The sequence below is a fragment of the Pan paniscus genome, chromosome 7, assembly GCF_029289425.2.
Source record: "Pan paniscus chromosome 7, NHGRI_mPanPan1-v2.0_pri, whole genome shotgun sequence".
Lineage (NCBI taxonomy): Eukaryota > Metazoa > Chordata > Mammalia > Primates > Hominidae > Pan > Pan paniscus.
The window spans coordinates 57,620,488-57,639,966 of NC_073256.2; the positions used below are offsets into that span (position 1 = coordinate 57,620,488).

The window sequence follows — 19,479 nt, forward strand, 5'->3', positions numbered from 1 at the left end:
CCTTGTCAACTTGAAACCCATAGACACCTTCTTAAACCATACCAAATCTCCAAATGTGGACCTTGTTAAGGGCATAATTCCACCTAGCATGATATAATAACACTATCCTGCATGCAACTAAAACCTCACTAACCTCTTTTCCAGAAAAGGAGGTAAAGTGATGTTTATTCCTCTTGATATCCCATAACTTAAATACTGGGATATAAAATTAACAATACTTAAATGCTATAATATCAAGTCAATATGTCTTATGCTGCATGATAAAGGTATAAGGAATGAGAACATATTTGCTCAGTACGTGTGTGTGAATGCACACACACATACACACATGCAGCTATTCTTAATGAAACAGTCTTCGTTTCTGCAACTGGTCATGTGGTTGTGGCTGGTATTTATAACTAACTTCCATCCATTCTGTGTTCCCTTTGCCTTCAGCAAGCACGTTAGCTGTTTGTGGTTCTTTACCTGTTAGAGTGACCCAAACTGTCGTTCTTGAAGGGTCTGGGCCATTTGTAGTCCTTCCTAGATTGGGTTGTTAAAGTTTTCCATTGAACTTAAACTTAATCGTGAAGCATGGTAATACTAAGAGATGCCCTAAGGGATCTCTGGCATTCTAGACATACTCTTCCTTGCCTCCATTTTGGAGTAGTAGGCCAGTTTCCCTTTGGTGGTTTGGATCAGTAATTCTACCTGGCATAGAAACTGCCTTCTTTGCCTGTTGACTTGGAGGTATGAGGAGCCAATGTGGCTGGGCCTCTGGCTTAATTTCTAGTTCAGTAGAATCATTATTGTGGTTCCTGGTGGCAGCATTCCTCCTTTTGGAACTAAGGCCTCTAGTCCAGTAGAGCATAAGGTCGTGGGAACAGGAAACAAAATTTTGCTAGTGGGTCACTATGGATAATGGTGAGTGGTGTTCCTCCCATTTCCACCCCTTGATACCTGGACACGTGAATCCTGGTTATGGGAAAATCAACATTGGATGTTGGCTGCTGATTGAGAGCATATACAGCCTTTTGGAGAACCTTGCCCCAGCACTGTAAGGTATTGCTACCTAGTGGCACTGTAACTGAGTCTCCAAAAGGCATTTCCACCATGCTGTCAGCCAGCTGCTTCAGGATGGTGGGGAAGGAACATGGTAAGGCCAGTGAATTCCATGTGCATGGGCCCATTGCCTCATTTCATTTGCTATCAAGTGAATTCTTTGGTTTGAAGCAGTGCTGTGTAGAATATTATGATGGTGGGGGAGGAATTCTGTATGTCCACAGAAGGTAGTTTTGGTAGTTCACAGAAGTGTTGCTACAGGGATGGCAAATCTATATCAAGAGTACGTGTCTGTCCCAGTAAGAACAAAGCACTGCTTCTTTCATGATGGAAAGGGAAAAATGTAATCAACCTGCCACCAGGCAGCTGACTGACTAACCTAGGGAATGGTGTCATACTGGGGACTCAGGATTGGACTTTGCTACTGGAGAATTTGGGCACTTAGCAGCAACAATAGCCAGGTCAGTTGTTGAGAGGAAGTCCATGATGCTGAGCCCACGCATCGCCTCCAACCCTGCCACTGTGAGTACGTGGTTCCTGAGCCCATGGATGAGAATAGTTGGCTGGGGAAAGAATGAGTCATCCTATCTACTTGATTATTAAAATTCTCCTCTACTGAGGTCACCCTTTGGTGAACATTCACATGGGACACAAATATCTTTGCCCTACAACCCAGTCATGGGCCATAGCCCATAAATTGGTGTATAATCACGTCTGGCTGTTTCTTCTCCCAAGGAAAGTGAACAACCAGCTGCACTTCAGGGATGTCCCAGAAAGGGGCTGCAGTGCTACAGTCATCCACTTTTGGTTCTTCATATCATATCATGTGTAGAACCATCTGCAAACCAGGTCTCCGTCTTCTTTTCCACTGTCACCTGATGGGTAGGAAGTTCCCCGTGAGGTCATAGTTGCTGGCTAGGAGAGAAAATGTAGTGTAGCAGGAGTGGGGAGCAGGGGCATGTGGGGCACTTCTTTATGTAACTTGTGCCTTCCAGGCCTTGGTTTGGCTCAATTACATACGTAGCACTTCCATTTCATGATGGGGTGCTGCTGCATATGCCCAGCTTTATAGCTTGGTGAGTCAGATGACATCCAGTTTATCATGGGCAACTCAGGTTGAATGGTAACTTGGTGGGTGGCCCATGGTTAAATGTTCAATTTCTACTTTAAGGCCCAGTAGCAGGCCAATAGTTTTTTCTCAAAAGGAGAGTAGTTATTCGCAGAGGATCACAAGGCTTTGCTCCAAAATCCTAAATGCCTGCACTGCACCTGACCTATAGGGAACTGTCGGAGGCGCTAAACAGCATTTCTGTCTGTAACTGCTGCTTCAAGCACTGTTTGATCTGCTTGATCAAGTGGGCTAAGCAGCAGAGCATCTTGCCTGACAGCCTGGACCTATTGCAGAGTTTCTCTTTGTTCTGGGCCCAGCTCAAAACTAGCAGCTCTGGGGGTCAGTGGGTAAATGGGCCAGAGTTATGCAACCAAATGAGGAATATTTTGCCTTCAGAAATCCAAATGGACCTCTAAACATTGTGCCATTCTGTTGGTTGTGGGAGTGGCCAGATGCAACTTCTTCTTCCCCTTAGAAAGGATATCTTGACATGTCCCACACCACTGGACATGTAGAAATTTCACTGAGGTAGAAGGCACCTGAATTTTTGTCAGATTTATTTTCTACTTTTTGTCGTGCAAATATCTTGCCAGTGACAAGAATAGTTGCTGCTTCTTGCTCACTAGGTCTAATGAGCATAATGTTTTCGATGACTAGTGTGATATTTTGTGGAAGGAAAAGGTAATCAAGATCCCCAAAACTAAATTATGACATGGGGCTCTAGAGTTGATATTCTTCCTAAGTAGGACAGTGAAGGTGTATTGCTGGCCTTGCCAGCTGAAAGCAGCTGCTTCTGGTAGGCTGTGTGGATGGGTATAGGTAAAGGTTTTTTCAGATCACAGCTGCATACCATGTATTAGGGGATGTGTTAATTTGCTCAAACAATGAAATACATTTGGTATAGCAGCTTCAGTTGGAGTCACCACTTAGCTAAGCTTATAATAATCCACTATCATTCTCCAAGATCTGTCTGTCTTCTGCACAGGGCAAATAGGCGAATTGAATGGAGATGTGATGAGAGTCCCCGCCCCTGCATCTTTCAAGTCCTTGATGTTGACACGAATCTCTGCAATCCCTCCAGAGATGTGGTATTGCTTTTGGCTTACTATTTTCCTAGGTAGAGGCAGTTCTAGTGGGTTCCACCTGGCCTTTCTTACCATAATAACCATCACTCCACAGGTCAGGGAACCAGTGTGGCAATTCTGCCAGCTGTTGAGTGTGTCTGTTTCAATTATGCATTCTGGAATTGTGGGAAAAAACCCACAAGGTGGGTTCAGGGACCCACTAGGCCTGCTGTGAGATGGACCGAGGTAAAACTTCATCTATCACCTGACCTTCATAAGCCCCTACTCTGACTTCTTGACCACAGTGACATTTTGGGTTTGCTCAATTATTTCAGATATAGGGTTCTGTGTTCCTGAAAGGTCGAATTTTTTTCTCAGTGCACAGTGTCTTAGTCTGATCAATTCTGTCTCAGTCTATTTTGTGCTATTATAACAAAATGCCACAGACTGGGTAATTAATAGTGAACAGAAATTTATTGGCTTCTGGAGGCTGGGAAGTCCAAGATAAAGGTGCTGCCATCTGATGAGGGTCGTTTTGCTGAGCCATCACATGACGGAAGGTGGATGGGCAAGAGACGAAGTGGGGCCAAACGCACCCTTTTATAACAATATTAATCTTATCCCAGAGGGCAGAGCCATCATGGACTAATCACCTCTTAAAGGTCCCACCTCTTAATGCTGTCACAATGGTAATTAAATTTCAACATGAATTTTAGAGGGGACAGACATTTAAACCATATCCGGCTGCTCTAACAAGATATACTGTAGACTGTGTGGCTTAAATGGCAGACACTTATTTCTCAGAGTTCTGGAGGCTGGGAGTCTAAGATCAAAGTGCCAGTCAATTTGGTTCTTGGTGAGGGATCTCTCTTTTCTTCTTATAAGATCGCCAATCCCATCATAAGGGTCCCATCCTCATGATCCCACCTAACTCTGATTACCTCCCAAATGGCCCATCTCCAAATACCATCACTTTGGGGTTAGGGCTTCAACAGATGAATTATGGGATACACAAACATTGAAGGGGTACACAAACGTTCAGTATATAACCATTGCCCTGGTAAAAGGCCACAGGTCCCTTGGAAATGTCTGGGATAATGATTAATAGTATAAATTTTTGGCATTGTATGGGAGGGTTCTTCCTTAAAGAAGCTTACCCTGCCTTTAGTTGAGAGTTTCTGTTTCTGTAAACTGGCTCAACTCAAGGAATTGATTAAGAGGCTGTGACTTTCTGTTTTTATGATTCAAATTAGACTTTTGTTTACTTGGCCTAGAGTTTTCTTATTTGGTACAGGTCAAGTAGGACTATGGGAAGCTGCCTATCTTGCTTCTACTTAGACAGAAACAGTGTGATCAACTAGCCAATGCCGTAAGTTTTTACATGGGTCAGGTTATTCTGATTGCTGCTTTGACTCTGCTCTCCATTATGGTAACCTTGGCTCTCCATTATGCCCACCTTGCCTTTGGTGGTTGAATGTTGACACTTTCCTATCACCTAGAATCTGATACTTTCATTGCATTTAAGTTTCCCAACTCAGTGGCCATAGCTCCTACTATAAGGTCTGCCCTTTAGATAAGAGTGATCACAGAGCTTTTCAAGGATGCTAGGCCTCCCCTTACAAATTTATTTCTTACAGTCTTGGTGAAAGGTGTGTTTTCTGGATTCTTCCAGGGTGGGTAAATACATCTTAAGTGACAAATCGACTCAAACATTTTAGTCTCCCTCAGACTTTGAATCCCTTTCTCTGCGTTAAACTGAGATAGGCCCTGCATTCCTGACTTGCTCACTGTGAGCTGCCTTTTGATTCACATTTCAGCCAACCAACCGAACAAACTGTTAGAGACCTTTCTAACTCCCTGAATGGCAACATTCAATGCAGACTGTCTGCTTCGTGAGTCCTCACCAATGAATTCATCCCAATCCAACTTTATGTTCCTCCCACCATTATCTCACGCCCTTAATATCCATTCCCACACATGTTCCCTGGATTTCTGTCTGTGTAAATTAGAAAACTCAAGTAGTCTTGGAGTGTGGTGAACCTCCTCATGGGTTGTATTTAGTATTTCACCTTTAGGGGCATTTTCTATGACTTGAGTCTAGTTATAGGTTTAGAAGCAATGAGATATTTTGGAGGTGGATCCTGAGGGAAATTGGCATTATCTTGCATGGCAGCTGCCTCCAGGGAGGCTATTACAGTTTCCTCAGGCAATGCAGGGTTAGTCCCCTCAGATGTTGGAGATGCTGTTTCCACTGGCAAAGACTACTCATCAGAATTTAGAGGCTCAGCCAGGCGCCTGTAATCCCAGCACTTTGGGAGGTGAGGCAGGCAGATCACTTGAGGTCAGGAGTTTGAGACCAGCCTGGCCAACATGGTGAAACCCTGTCTCCATTAAAAACACAAAAATTAGCCAGGCATAGTGGTGCACTCCTGTAGTCCCAGCTACTTGGGAGGCTGAGGCAGGAGAATCGCTTGAACTTGGGAGGTGGAGGTTGCAGTTAGCTGAGATTGTGCCACTGCACTCCAGCCTGGGCAACAGAGCAAGACTCTGTCTCAAAACAAACAAACAAGAAAAGAAAGAGTTTAGAGCTCAGTGTACCCAGCTTTATCAAAGTCTCCCCACATGTCCTCATTTCAACTTTGAAGATCCAGTTCCTTATTGATCAATAACCTCAATTTAACAGTAGATACCCTACAAGGCTAGGAGTTCAATTTGCTTTCAGCCAGTCACAGGATAAGATTCTAGGTTTGATTTTCAGCAGTCTCAGCTCTGCAACTACCGGCGATATGGCTGTCCTTTAGGGCACACACAGAAAATTTCAGGTCACTTATATGGTGCTTGAACTGGAATCCCTGCGCTTATCATCTTCTTTCCCTACTTTGTCCAGTAAAATAAGGAGCAACCAGGCAATCTCATACTGTTAGTATGAGAAAAATGTTTGAAGGCATCATATACATAGTTACCCAGATCCTTGCTTCTTGTAAATATCTGATTAGGAGTCTCTAGTGTTGATATGTTTTTGGACTGCAATTACCATATCATGCCATGAACTATCAGTGCTATGTTAACTTTTGGAAATAGAGTCGTAAGTGTCTTTAAAAATCTAATCAGATTAGATAGCCCATTCTAGAAACCTTGGAATCAATTCAGAAAACTCATTCTCAAAGTTCTGTTCCTCTGGAACCACTGTTGGTCCAAAATCTGAATTAGTTAGACTGCAGAGAAACAATATCAATTGGATATATACATATTATATATATGTTTATTCATTTATTATAAGGAATTGGCTCATGCGATTATGGTAAGCAACTGAAAATCCCAGATTTGTAGGATGATTTGGCAAGATGGAGACACAGGAGAGATGATGGTTTAGTTCCAGTCCAGATTTGAAGGCCTGAGAACCAGGATTGCCAATAGTGTAATCAGTATTTATCCTGAGATCTTTCACCATAATCTGAAGACGAATCATTGGCTCTCTCCCTTTTGAATCTCCTGTTTGCATTTCCCATATTACCCTCTTTCTTCGTTTATTTCCTCCTTTCATGGAGCTTTCCTTTCAGTAGTTTCCTTAGATAAGGTGAATTAGAGGTAAATTTTTTGAGATCCTGCAAGTGTGAAAATGGTTTTATTTGGACTAAATACTTGATTGATGGGTATGGAAATCATTTTCTGTCACAGTTTTGAAGGCATTGCTTTATTGTCTTCCAGTTTACAGAGTTGCCGTTGGAAAGTCTGAAGCCATTCTGATTTTTATACCTAGCTTTTCCCTCACCCCCTCTGTAAAAGCTTGGAGAATGACCTCTTCAAGGTGATATGCCTTGATGTGGGTTTGTTTTTATTCACCGTGCTATGTAATTGGTGGGTACATTCAATCTGGGAACTCATTTTTTTTAGTTCTGGAAATTTCTTCCCTTTCATTTTTTTGGTGTGATTTCTTTTCCTGGATAACATATTATTTGGATATTGGATTTACTAGATTTCCTTGGATTTTGGATTTCCTGGATTTTCTTATCTTTCCTGTCTTTTTATCTGTGTTTTTTTTTTTTTTTTTGACCTACTTTCTGAGCAACTTCTTCAACTTTATCTTCTAACTCTTTTATTGTGGTTTTCATTTCAGGCACTATGATTTTAGTTTTCAGAAACTCTTTTATATTCTCTGAGTTTTTTTCCCACTTATTTTTAAGAAATAATCTATTCTTGGCCAGGCGCGGTGGCTCACACCTGTAATCCCAGCTCTTTGGGAGGCTGAGGTGGGCGGATCACAAGGTCAGGAGATTGAGACCATCCTGGCTAACGTGGTGAAACCCTGTCTCTACTAAAAATACCAAATAAAACAATTAGCCTGGTGTGGTGGCAGGCGCCTGTATTCCCAGCTACTCGGGAGGCTGAGGCAGGAGAATGGCGTGAACCCGGGAGGCGGAGCTTGCAGTGAGCCGAGATCGCACCATTGCACTCGAGTCTGGGCGACAGTGCGATGCTACATCTCAAAAAAAAAAAAAAAAAAAAAAAGGACATAATCTGTTCTTATTTCATGCACGAAACATCTCTCATGTTTGTCAGTATGTTAATGATAATTTTTTCTTTTTTTTAATTATATTTTAAGTTCTAGGGTACATGTGCACAACGTGCAGGTTTGTCACATATGTATACATGTGCCATGTTGATATGCTGCAGCCATTAACTCGTCATTTACATTAGGTGTATCTCCTAATGCTATCCCTTCCCACTCCCCCCACCCCATGACAGGCCCCGGTGTGTGATGTTCCCTTTCCTGTGTCCAAGTGTTCTCATTCTTCAATTCCAACCTATGAGTGAGAACATGCGGTGTTTGGTTTTTTGTCCTTGCGATAGTTTGCTGAGAATGATGGTTTCCAGCTTCATCCATGTCCCTACGAAGGACATGAACTCATCCTTTTTTATGGCTGCATAGTATTCCATGGTGTCTATGTGCCATGTTTTCTTAATCCAGTCTATCATTGATGGACATTTGGGTTGGTTCCAAGTCATTGCTGTTGTGAATAGTGCTGCAATAAACATACATGTGCATATGTCTTTATAGCAGCATGATTTATAATCCTTTGGGTATATACCCAGTAATGGGATGGCTGGGTCAAATGGTATTTCTAGTTCTAGATCCTTGAGGAATCGCCACACTGTCTTCCACAATGGTTGAACTAGTTTACAGTCCAACCAACAGTGTAAAAGTGTTCCTATTTCTCCACATCCTCTCCAGCACCTGTTGTTTCCTGACTTTTTAATGATCGCCATTCTAAATGGCGTGAGATGGTATCTCATTGTGGTTTTGATTTGCGTTTGTCTGATGGCCAGTGATGATGAGCATTTTTTCATGTGTCTGTTGGCTTCATAAATGTCTTCTTTTGAGAAATGTCTGTTCATCTCCTTTGCCCACTTTTTGATGGGGTTGTTTGATTTTTGTTGTAAATTTGTTTGAGTTCTTTGTAGATTCTGGATATTAGCCCTTTGTTAGATGAGTAGATTGCAAAAATTTTCTCCCATTCTGTAGGTTGCCTGTTCAATCTGATGGTAGTTTCTTTTGCTGTGCAGAAGCTCTTTGGTTTAATTAGATCCTATTTGTCAATTTTGGCTTTTGTTGCCATTGCTTTTGGTGTTTTAGACATGAAGTCCTTGCCCATGCCTATGTCCTGAATGGTATTGCCTAGGTTTTCTTCTAGGGTTTGTATGGTTTTGGGTCTAACATTTCAGTCTTTAATCCATCTTGAATTAATTTTTGTATAAGGTGTAAGGAAGGGATCCAGTTTCAGTTTTCTACATATGGCTAGCCAGTTTTCCCAGCACCATTTATTAAATAGGGAATCCTTTCCCCATTTCTTGTTTTTGTCAGGTTTTTCAAAGATCAGATGGTTGTAGATATGTGGTATTATTTCTGAGGGCTCTGTTCTGTTCCATTGGTCTATATCTCTGTTTTGGTACCAGTACCATGCTATTTTGGTTACTGTGGCCTTGTAGTATAGTTTGAAGTCAGGTAGTGTGATGCCTCCAGCTTTGTTCTTTTGGCTTAGGATTGACTTGGCAATGAGGGCTCTTTTTTGGTTCCATATGAACTTTAAAGTATTTTTTTCCAATTCTGTGAAGAAAGTCATTGGTAGCTTGATGGGGATGGCATTGAATCTATAAATTACCTTGGGCAGTATGGCCATTTTCACGATATTGATTATTCCTATCCATGAGCATGGAATGTTCTTCCATTTGTTTGTGTACTCTTTTATTTCATTGAGCAGTGGTTTGTAGTTCTCCTTGAAGAGGTCCTTCACATCCCTTGTAAATTGGATTCCTAGGTATTTTATTCTCTTTTTAGCAATTGTGAATGGGAGTTCACTTATGATTTGGCTCTCTGTTATTGGTGTATAAGAATGCTTGTGATTTTTGCACATTCATTTTGTATCCTGAGACTTTGCTGAAGTTGCTTATCAGCTTAAGGAGATTTTGGGCTGAGACGGTGGGGTTTTCTAGATGTACAATCATGTCATCTGCAAACAGGGACAATTTGACTTCCTCTTTTCCTAATTGAATACCTTTTATTTCTTTCTCCTGCCTGATTGCCCTGGCCAGAACTGCCAACAGTATGTTGAATAGGAGTGGTGAGAGAGGGCATCCCTGTCTTGTGCCACTTTTCAGAGGGAGTGCTTCCAGTTTTTGCCCATTCAGTATGATATTGGCTGTGGGTTTGTCATAAATGGCTCTTATTATTTTGAGATATGTCCCATCAATACCTAATGTATTGAGAGTTTTTAGCATGAAGGGCTGTTGAATTTTGTCAAAGGCCTTTTCTGCATCTGTTGAGATAACCATGTGGTTTTTGTCTTTGGTTCTGTTTATATGCTGGATTATGTTTATTGATTTGCATATGTTGTTTAAAAAGTTTTCTTTCTTCTGTGTAACCTCTGTTTCATATTACCTTTTTTCTTTGTTTGAATTTCCGTCTTTCACATTAGCCATGTTCCTCAGCTCTCCCATAGTCCCTGGTCCAAGGGAGGGGAATAAGAAGCAGAGAGGTCACTCTAGGCTCATGGGGGAGGCTTGTTAACTGAAAGCTTTTCTATAGGATGATACAGCTGAACTTTTTAATTAGGGAAATGGAAAATCCACATCTTTAGGTTTTTTTCCTCTTGGGCTTGTTAAGATTCCCTTGTGAAGACCTTATCTATCTGCATCCTGTAGGGCCAAGTCCTAGCTGTCAGTCGGGCAGGGTGGCTCACACCTCTAATCCCAGCACTTTGGGAGGCCGAGGCAGGTGGATTGCCTGAGGTCAGGAGTTCGAGACCAGCCTGGCCAACATGGCGAAGCCCTGTCTCTACTAAAAATACAAAAATTAGCTTGGCATGATGGCAGGCACCTGTAATCCCAGCTACTCAGGAGGCTGAGGCAGGAGAATCGCTTGAACCTGGAAAGCAGAGGTTGCAGTGAGCCGAGATTACGCCATTGCACTCCAGCCTGAGTGACAAGAGTGAAACTTCTCCTCAAAAAAAAAAAAAAAAAAAAAGACCTGACTGTCAGCATTCTGGGAGGGAAACAGGAGGTGAGGGAAAATAAGGCTGGGACCTCAGTATGAGGTAGGTAAATGCTCAGTTCATCCCCTTGTTTTTAGAAGAGTTTCTGTGCCTGTTACTGTGCCTGGTATCTCTTGAGTCCTGGAACCTTGTGTTCTACTCTCTCCAGAAAATAAACCTCCAGTCTTTTGCCAGGGTAGAGAAGAGACAGTCACTTGGCTTCACAAAGATGGTAGGTGACTTGTGGGCCAAACTGCTTCTTAAGCAGATTTAAAATTTTTCCTCTTTATTTCTGCCACCTGCCCCTCCTTATTCTCTATAGCCAGAGGTACCTATTACTACCAGTTTCTTATCTCCGAGGAATTCTGCGGTGTAAAAAGGGTTGATCTCAGTTTTTTCTGTTGCCGCCTTAAGATTCAGTTTTCTGAGATACATTGAGTTATTTATTACTTCACCAATTTCTTTTCGGCTTCGAAGTTTTGTGCAGTCTCCTTTCCCAGTTACATTGTCTATGGGTTTATGAATTAAAAAAAAAAAACTACTTTCTGTGGGATTTTAGGAGGGAGGGAAAATACGTGCATGTATTCAGACTTCTTACCTGAAGTTTGTTGATGGCTTCTGATTTTAAAGATAAGTCAATTCTGGTGTTATAGGTCTAGTTTTCATTCCTTTGAACATTTGAACGTGTGGAGAATAAGGATTTAAAAGTCCTTCACTAGCTCATGCATTCTCAAATTCCTTATATTTTCAGTAAACACCAAATAAATATTTATCAAATAAGTGAAGAACTTGAGAGCTAACATAAGAGAAGGTATTGACGCTTACTATCAAATTTGGCCCTTAAAAAACCTTATGAGGAAGGCAGGGCCCAGAGAGCTAAATGGTTTGCCTGAGGTCACACAACAGAAAGCAGCAAAACCATGATCTCAGCCACCGTAAGCATGGTGAGCTGATGAAGACTTACTGCTAGAATTTATCAAAGACATTGTTAAAAGAAAATAACTTACATTGGTTTACTTCTTAAATGGAAATAGGACATATTGAAATATTGAATATACAAATAAGCAAAAGGTAGAAAATAAATATTTCCTCTACTGTCAATATTCTGGATAAGTAACTGTTGAAAATTTCATGAATATCTTTCACTTATTTTTTGTGCATATGAGTGTATAATATACAAAAATGGTATCATATTGACATACTGCTTTAAAACCTGCTGCCTTTCAGCCTGGGCTGCAGAGCAAGACCTCGTCTCACTAAAAAAAAAAAAAAAAAAAAAAAAATTAGTCAAGTGTGGTGGTGCATGCCTACATTTCCATCTACTTAGGAGGCTAAGGCAGGAGGATCACTTTAGCCTGTGAGGTAAAGGCTGCAGTGAGCTATGACCTTGCCACTGCATTCTAGCCTGGGCAACAGAATGAGACTCTGTCTCAAAAAAAAAAAAAAAAAAAGCTAAAATGTAACTGCCCATTTTCAATACTAACAATAAATTGTGAATACTTTTCCATGTTAACCATTTTTCTACAACATTGTGTTAATGATATACTATAATTTATTTAAACAGTCAACAGTGTTAGCAGTAAACATCTGTATGGTTTAGTTGTGGCCTCCATTTATCCTTCTGGATAAATTTCCAGAAGCAGGATTCCTGTATTAAAGGCTTCTAAGACATTTCCACATAATCTCCAGAAATATATACCACTTTTTACCTTCATTTGCTATAAGTGACTGTTCATTCCTTCATATGTTTCCAACATCAAGTATTTCCATTTTTAAAACTTTGCCAATTGAATAGCCAGAAAACATATTTTTATTATTTAAAAATATGCATTTTGCAACATAGGCAACATAGCAAGACCCCATCTCTACAAAAATAAAAACAAAAATTAGCCAAGCATGGTGGCGTGTACCTGTAGTTCTAGCTGTTTGGGAGGCTGAGGTGGGAGGATTGGTTGAGACCAAGAGTTCAAGGTTGCAGTAAGCTATGAACGTGCCACTGCACTCCAGCCTGGGTGACAGAGTGAGATCCTGTCTCTTAAAAAAAAAAAAAAAAGGGAAAGCAAGAATAGATTGTTACTTTGTCATCTGTCGTCAGTGTTTGTCAATGTATTTAATTAGTAGGGACATCTAAACCAAGCATCCATATATGATAAATGAAAAAAACAAAAGTATTAGCTGGCAGTGTTTTCTCCAACCCTTCCTAGCTGATCTAACCAGTGGTGCAGTTGATTTATATGTGAGAGCAATGAGAATGAATATGCTGCAAATGGTACTATACTGTGCATGGTTTTTAATTTACTTATAATTTATTATTTAATAGTGTTTCTTTTAGGGCTTGAGTTTGAATCCAGGCTAACTTTTAAGTACAACTTAAGATTTATTTTTACATTTTGTCATTACATATGAAATGTGCAACAAAAATGTATCATGTGTGAGGCAGGAAAGGTTTTCCACGGTGTTGAGGGGTATTGAGGCCGTTCATCCAGGTGTTTAGACTGTTGTAGGGAATACTTTTATTTCAAAAGCTAAATTGCCATAACTTTTTTTTTCTTTTTTTAAATGTTTAATGTTACAGAAGCCAAGGCTGCCCCCAAAGATTGTTTCATTGAAGTGAATTCTAAAGGTGACAGATTTGGCAATTGTGGTTTCTCTGGCAATGAATACAAGAAGTGTGCCACTGGGTAAGTGGAGGTGCGGTCATAATGGAATATGAAAGATTATAAGATCCGTCATCTCTAGTATCTTTTTTTTTTTTTTTTTTTGAGACGGAGTCTTGCTCTGTTGCCAGGCTGGAGTGCAGTGGCGCGATCTCGGCTCGCTGCACCCTCCGCCTCCCAGGTTCAAGCAATTCCCCTGCCTCAGCCTCCTGAGTAGCTGGGACTACAGGCGTGTGCCACCACACCCAGCTAATTTTTTGTATTTTAGTAGAGACGGGGTTTCACCATGTTGGCCAGGATGGTCTTGATCTCCTGACCTCGTGATCCGCTTGCCTCAGCCTCCCAAAGTGCTGGGATTAGAGGCGCGAGCCACCGTGCCCGGCCGTCTCTAGTATCTTTTACAACTGCTCTCTGTGACCGCTGATTTTCTCCCCCTTAAATACCTAACTTTTCAAACATTTTACAGTGCAAAGCTTCAGAGAGACTCTGGTGTTAGGAAAAGAACTGGTAACATAATTTGTCCCTTTAGACATCAACTACAATCTAGTGGTTTTTAGACTCTTATTTTGTTTATCCTTGATTTATAATAAGAACCCCAACTAAACACCATTTTCATTTTCCTTTCCATAAAAGATTATGTTACTAAGTCCCTAGATAAAGGTACCTGCAGAATAAACTCTGAACTTCATTATTTTCTTCTAGCTTTGTATAATTTCAAGATGATGAATTTAAAATATTTTATATTTCTACAATTAACATTTGCTTTTTGTAAAACATTAATAATGAAACATTACAAAGGAGGAAAAAGTCATCTATAATCTCAATCCATATATGTTCACTAATATCAGTGAAATTATTTTCTTCTTCACACTAACATTTTACATAGTTGGAATTATTCTGTAATATTATCATTGCTTCTACCCATTCTACCTCCTATGCTATCAGTTAAGCTAAGCAACTACAGTAAAACAGTGCTTGCTAAGAAGAAATAGCAACAAAGACCCCCATGTCACTCAATCTGACAGTCGTTTTTAGGTCTTCATACTACAGTACTTGACCTGTCAGTAGCATTCAATTATGCTGGCCATTTTCTCCTTCTTGAAGAAACCTCTTTTTTTTTGGTGATTGTGTAGGGTGTTCTTCTTCTCCCCTGACCCCATGTGATTTCGTTTACTTCCGTGGCTTCATTTGCCTCCTCTCTGAGAAGCTCCAGCCCTGCTGGCCTGCATGTGGCCTGCGGCCACAGGGCTCTGCACCTGCTGTTCCCTCTGTTCAGCATGCTGTCTTTCCCCCTCTCAGCCTGCTCAGTTCTTCGTCCTCCAGATCTCAGGTGAAGTGTGGTTTCCTTACGGAAGACTTCTTCCACTTCCTCAACAGGACCAGCTCTCCCTCTGACAGGTGTTCTTGATGCTGTTTGCTTCTTTTTTATTTTTTAGTTCATAGTATTTTCTAATTTACACTGATTTTTTTCCTTTGACTCGTGTTATTGAAAGCCTATTGCTTAATTCCCGAGTAGTTGGGAATATACTGGTTATCTATTTGGTTTTGATGTCTAGTTCAATTCCATTGAGAACACATTCTATATGATTTCACTTTTTTGGAATTTGAGATGTGCATTATTCAGTTACACTTGGAACATTCATCCATACAGACTAATATGTGGGCCAGCCTCTTAATACCAGACCAATATATGGTCTGTATGGGTAAATGTTCCATGTATAATTGAAAGAAAAAGTATATTCTGCAGTTGTTAGAGATGTTATTCTATAAATGTCAAGTTAATAGTCTTATTCAAATATTTCTTATCTATGGTGTACGTGTGTTATATCTGTTCCTTCAATTTCTGAGAGAGGTGTGTTGAAGTCTCCAGTTATGATTGTGGATTTGTCTATTTATCTTTTTAGGTATGTAAATTTTTGCTGTGTATGTTTTAAATTTGTTACTAGGTGCATACACATTTAGGATTGTTATGCCCTCCTGATGACTTGGAGGGCATTAGCAAATTTATCATTAGCAAATTCTTTTCATTTCTGGAATATTCTTTTGAAGTATTTGTCAGTTTCATTAATTATGTAGCTCTTTTGTTATCGCTGTTCCTCACTAAACTGTAAGGTTCAGTGACACATTTTATCTTGCATTTAGCATAATGCTTGGAGGAAACATAATAAATGACTATTAAACGTTGAATGAATGAAGGTACAGATGATATGGATGAAGAATGAATGGGTGGAGAATTCATATAACCAATTGAATGAACTGATTTAAAATCTAGGGATAAGTGGATTAATGCAGACTTGGAAAGAATTTGCTGGACATATACCATATTCTTGTCTTTAGCCTTGTCTTGTTTCATATTTTTATGAATATCTTATTGAAAATAGCAACTATACTTATCAAACTTAAAAATTACTGAGTCATTTAGGAAGCATTTTATGTAATAGTAGTATACAAACAATATAGTCATTAAGAATATACATTTGAAGTTAGACTCTTTGGATTTGAATCCTTGTTCAATCACTTAACATCTCTGAGTCTTTGGACAAATTACTTCACATACATACCTCATTTTTCTGTTCTGTAAAATGGGGATAATAATGGCACCTGTTTCCAAGTGTTGTTTTGAACTGAATGAGTTAATGGGTGTTAGTACTAAGAGGAATATCTGGTTCATTGTCACATTCATCATCATCATCACTATTTTTGTTGTCATCCTCCTTGGAGAATGTGTAAAATCTGGAAAAGTCTTTTCTACCCATTGAAACTACCAAAAACATCTAGAAACATTTAAAGAAAGGATTCACATATGGTCCTACCATCCAGAGATACTTCCTTAAGTTTTTGTTGTATTTCTTTTTTATGTGTATATACATTTATAAACATAAGCCACATGTTTCCTTTCACTAAAAGGGTTATCTTTTAGTACATAGACAATGTCATTTTTTCAAGCATTATAAAAGAGAAATTCCAAATATACAGAGGAGTAGAAAGAATAGTGTGATGAACACCAATATATCCCAGACCAAGACATTATTAATGCCTTATCATTATTTGCTTCATCAAGATTTTGCTGAACCATTTTAAGTAAATTATAGACATGATACTTTACTCCTAAATTCCTCAGCATCCGTCTTCAACAAATAAGGCCATTCACATGCTCACATCACACCTAACAAAATGAATGATTTCCTAATATCATCTAGTATCTGATCAATATTAGTATTTCCATAAGTGTCCTCAAATTGTCTTTTATAGCCGGCATTTTCCAACATCAGGACTCAATCAAGGATCACACATTGCATTTAGTTGTTATGTCACTTAAGTCACTTTTAATCCAGAATACCTTTTAGACTGATTTTTTTTCTTTTCAGTGACATTGATTTATGGAAATGGCTGGGCCAGTGGGCTCATGTTCTGGATTTGTTTTAGTTTCCTTTTGGTGTTGCTTAACTTGTGTCTCTATCATCCAAATTTTATTTAAATCAGAAGTTAAGCCCAAAATCTTTTTTTTTTTTTTGAGTAGAGCCTCACTCTCTCACTCAGGCTGGAGTGCAGTGGCATGATCTCAGCTCACTGCAACCTCCACCTCCCAGATTCAAGTGATTCTTGTGCCTCAGCCTCTGGAGTAGCTAGGACTACAGGTGTGCACCATCATGCCTGGCTAAGTTTTGTATTTTTAGTAGAGATGGGGTTTCCCTATGTTGGCCAGGCTGGTCTCAAATTCCTGACCTCAAATGATCCACTTACCTAAGCCTCCCAAAGTGCTGGGATTACAGGCGTGAGCCACCGCGCCTGGCCCTAAGCCCAAAATCTTAATTGAATTCAGGTTAAATATTTTTGGCGAGAATGTTCATAAGCAATGCATTATATCAAGGAGTCACTTAGTGCTGGGTAGTCTTATTAATATTAGTGATACTAAGTGGCAATGACCAGATCTTGCTATTGTGGAGTTATGCTTTTTAAAATTGCAGCTGTCAGGTAATATGTGGAGTGATGAGTTTGTGCCATATGAATATCCAGTTCCTGACCAGTGTTTCACTTTATGGATGATCCTTGCCTGAAGCAATTATTTTACTGAGGGTTGTAACTGAATTTTGTTTCTGTTAGTATTATTCAACAGTGAATGAACATCTCAGTTTTGTTGGCTGTTTACATTTCTTATTTTATGAGCTGCCTGTTTACATCTTTGCTAATTTTTCTGTTGAAGTGATTTTCTTTGTCTTAATGATTTGTAACAGCTTTTTATATTCTAAGAGTATTTTCCTTTACTTTTTAATGTATCACCAAGCCTATGTATGAAATACTGAGTATATCATAGCAATGTGAATTTTGGTAGGCCCCAACAGATCTTAACTGAGGTCTACTTTATGCTACACTTTGTTTTTGAGGTTTTCATATCTAATTTCAGCTAATTATGTGAGATAGGCATCATTTATCTCATTTTTTTCAGCTGAAGAAACTGAAGCTCAGAAAATGTAAGCACTTCTCTCAGGTCAGCTAGCAAATAAATGGTGACATAAGAATAAATGTAAAGTTGGGACAAAATTATTAACTCTTAAATGCAGGATGAAGGGAAGATGAAGACTTAATAGCAGCACAGCAAAAATTAGGAGTTTTAGTGATATATTCAAGGACATCAATAATATAATGTAGTTATAAAAGCTATTGTAATCTTGAACTTAATAGAAGTACAGTATCTAGAATAAACAAGAGCTCCATTTTTTTCTTTGCTCACCAGGCTGTCACTGAAATTTCATGCTCCATTCTGAGCACTATGCTTCAAGAGGCAGTGAGGCAAACTGGAACATATTTAGGAGGGAGCGTCCTTGTTGCATGAAAAGTGATTGTAGGATAGTGACCTGGTGAAGTAAGTATTTAGGAGCTGCATAATAATTGTCCTAAAATAGCTGCTGTGTGAAAGAAGGAAAAGATATCTGTGTAGTCTCATGGGGAAGATCTGGGACCAATGAGGATAAATGCTTTACAGAGGTAGATTTTTACCTAATAAGCAGAAAGAAGAACGTGATGGGAGCTAGAATGGGCAGTTTCAGGAGGGTGTAAGTTAGAGATATTGGGAAAATATATCCTATGATGACTGGGCAGTGATATCATAGAGAAGATTCAGATATAGAGTAGGTGCTTGGATCAGATGACAATCAGTTAAACAAGAAATCTCAGTACAGCATCATAAGAGTTATTGTTGGAAATACCTAGAGTGTTATGAAAGGATATAGGAAGGGCATTTAATTCACACAGCCTTGGCAATAAGAATTATGGTCAGGGAAGCCTTCATAGAGTTCTGATATTTAATTAATGAATTAACGAGTTAATGAATTGATTCTTTAAATAAGTAACCAAGAGTTAGCCAGGAAAAGAGGGGTGGAATCCTTTCTTAGTTATTTTGCATTATAGAATCTAATTTCTTCTTTATCATAACTCTGTAAGAAGACATAATTGAATTTTGATATTGCTATATTATTTTCTGTATAATAGAATTTATAAAATTATACTTAGAAACAACTTTATTAGTTAGGCTATTGAGCTCTAGACAGACAGTGAAGAAGATTAAGTGTGGTAAAAGAAGAAGCATCAGCACCAGCTGGTACCCTAATTTGCATCTTAGCATCCACTTAACTCTTTTTTCGCCTTTTCTGCCGTATTTAAAGAGAGCTACTTTGACCTCTCTTGCTCTCATACACTTTCTCTGTTGAGATTCCCTCCATAGCAGCAAACTCTGTCCATATGCAAATATATAAATTTTTTCTTTTGTTATGTATACTGGATGCATTTTATGTTGCATTATTTCTCTCTCTTTATAGAAATGCTTTGTGTGGAAAGCTTCAGTGTGAGAATGTACAAGAGATACCTGTATTTGGAATTGTGCCTGCTATTATTCAAACGCCTAGTCGAGGCACCAAATGTTGGGGTGTGGATTTCCAGCTAGGATCAGATGTTCCAGATCCTGGGATGGTTAACGAAGGCACAAAATGTGGTGCTGGAAAGGTAATCAAAATATTTTTTATTTACAAAGTAAAATGAAAAAAATTAAAAAAATTATTATACATAGTAAGTGGTTGCTC

At 39.4% G+C, this 19,479-nt stretch overlaps 1 protein-coding gene across 1 annotated transcript in view; it reads left to right on the forward strand.

Annotated features, from left to right (window-relative positions):
* Nucleotides 1-19,479, forward strand: part of ADAM9 (ADAM metallopeptidase domain 9) — a 108,314-nt gene that overhangs the window by 61,340 nt on the left and 27,495 nt on the right. The window contains exons 15-16 of the mRNA XM_003830708.7: nucleotides 13,321-13,426; nucleotides 19,219-19,402. Coding sequence (XP_003830756.1) covers nucleotides 13,321-13,426; nucleotides 19,219-19,402 — 290 coding nt within the window. The remainder of the gene's footprint in view (nucleotides 1-13,320; nucleotides 13,427-19,218; nucleotides 19,403-19,479) is intronic.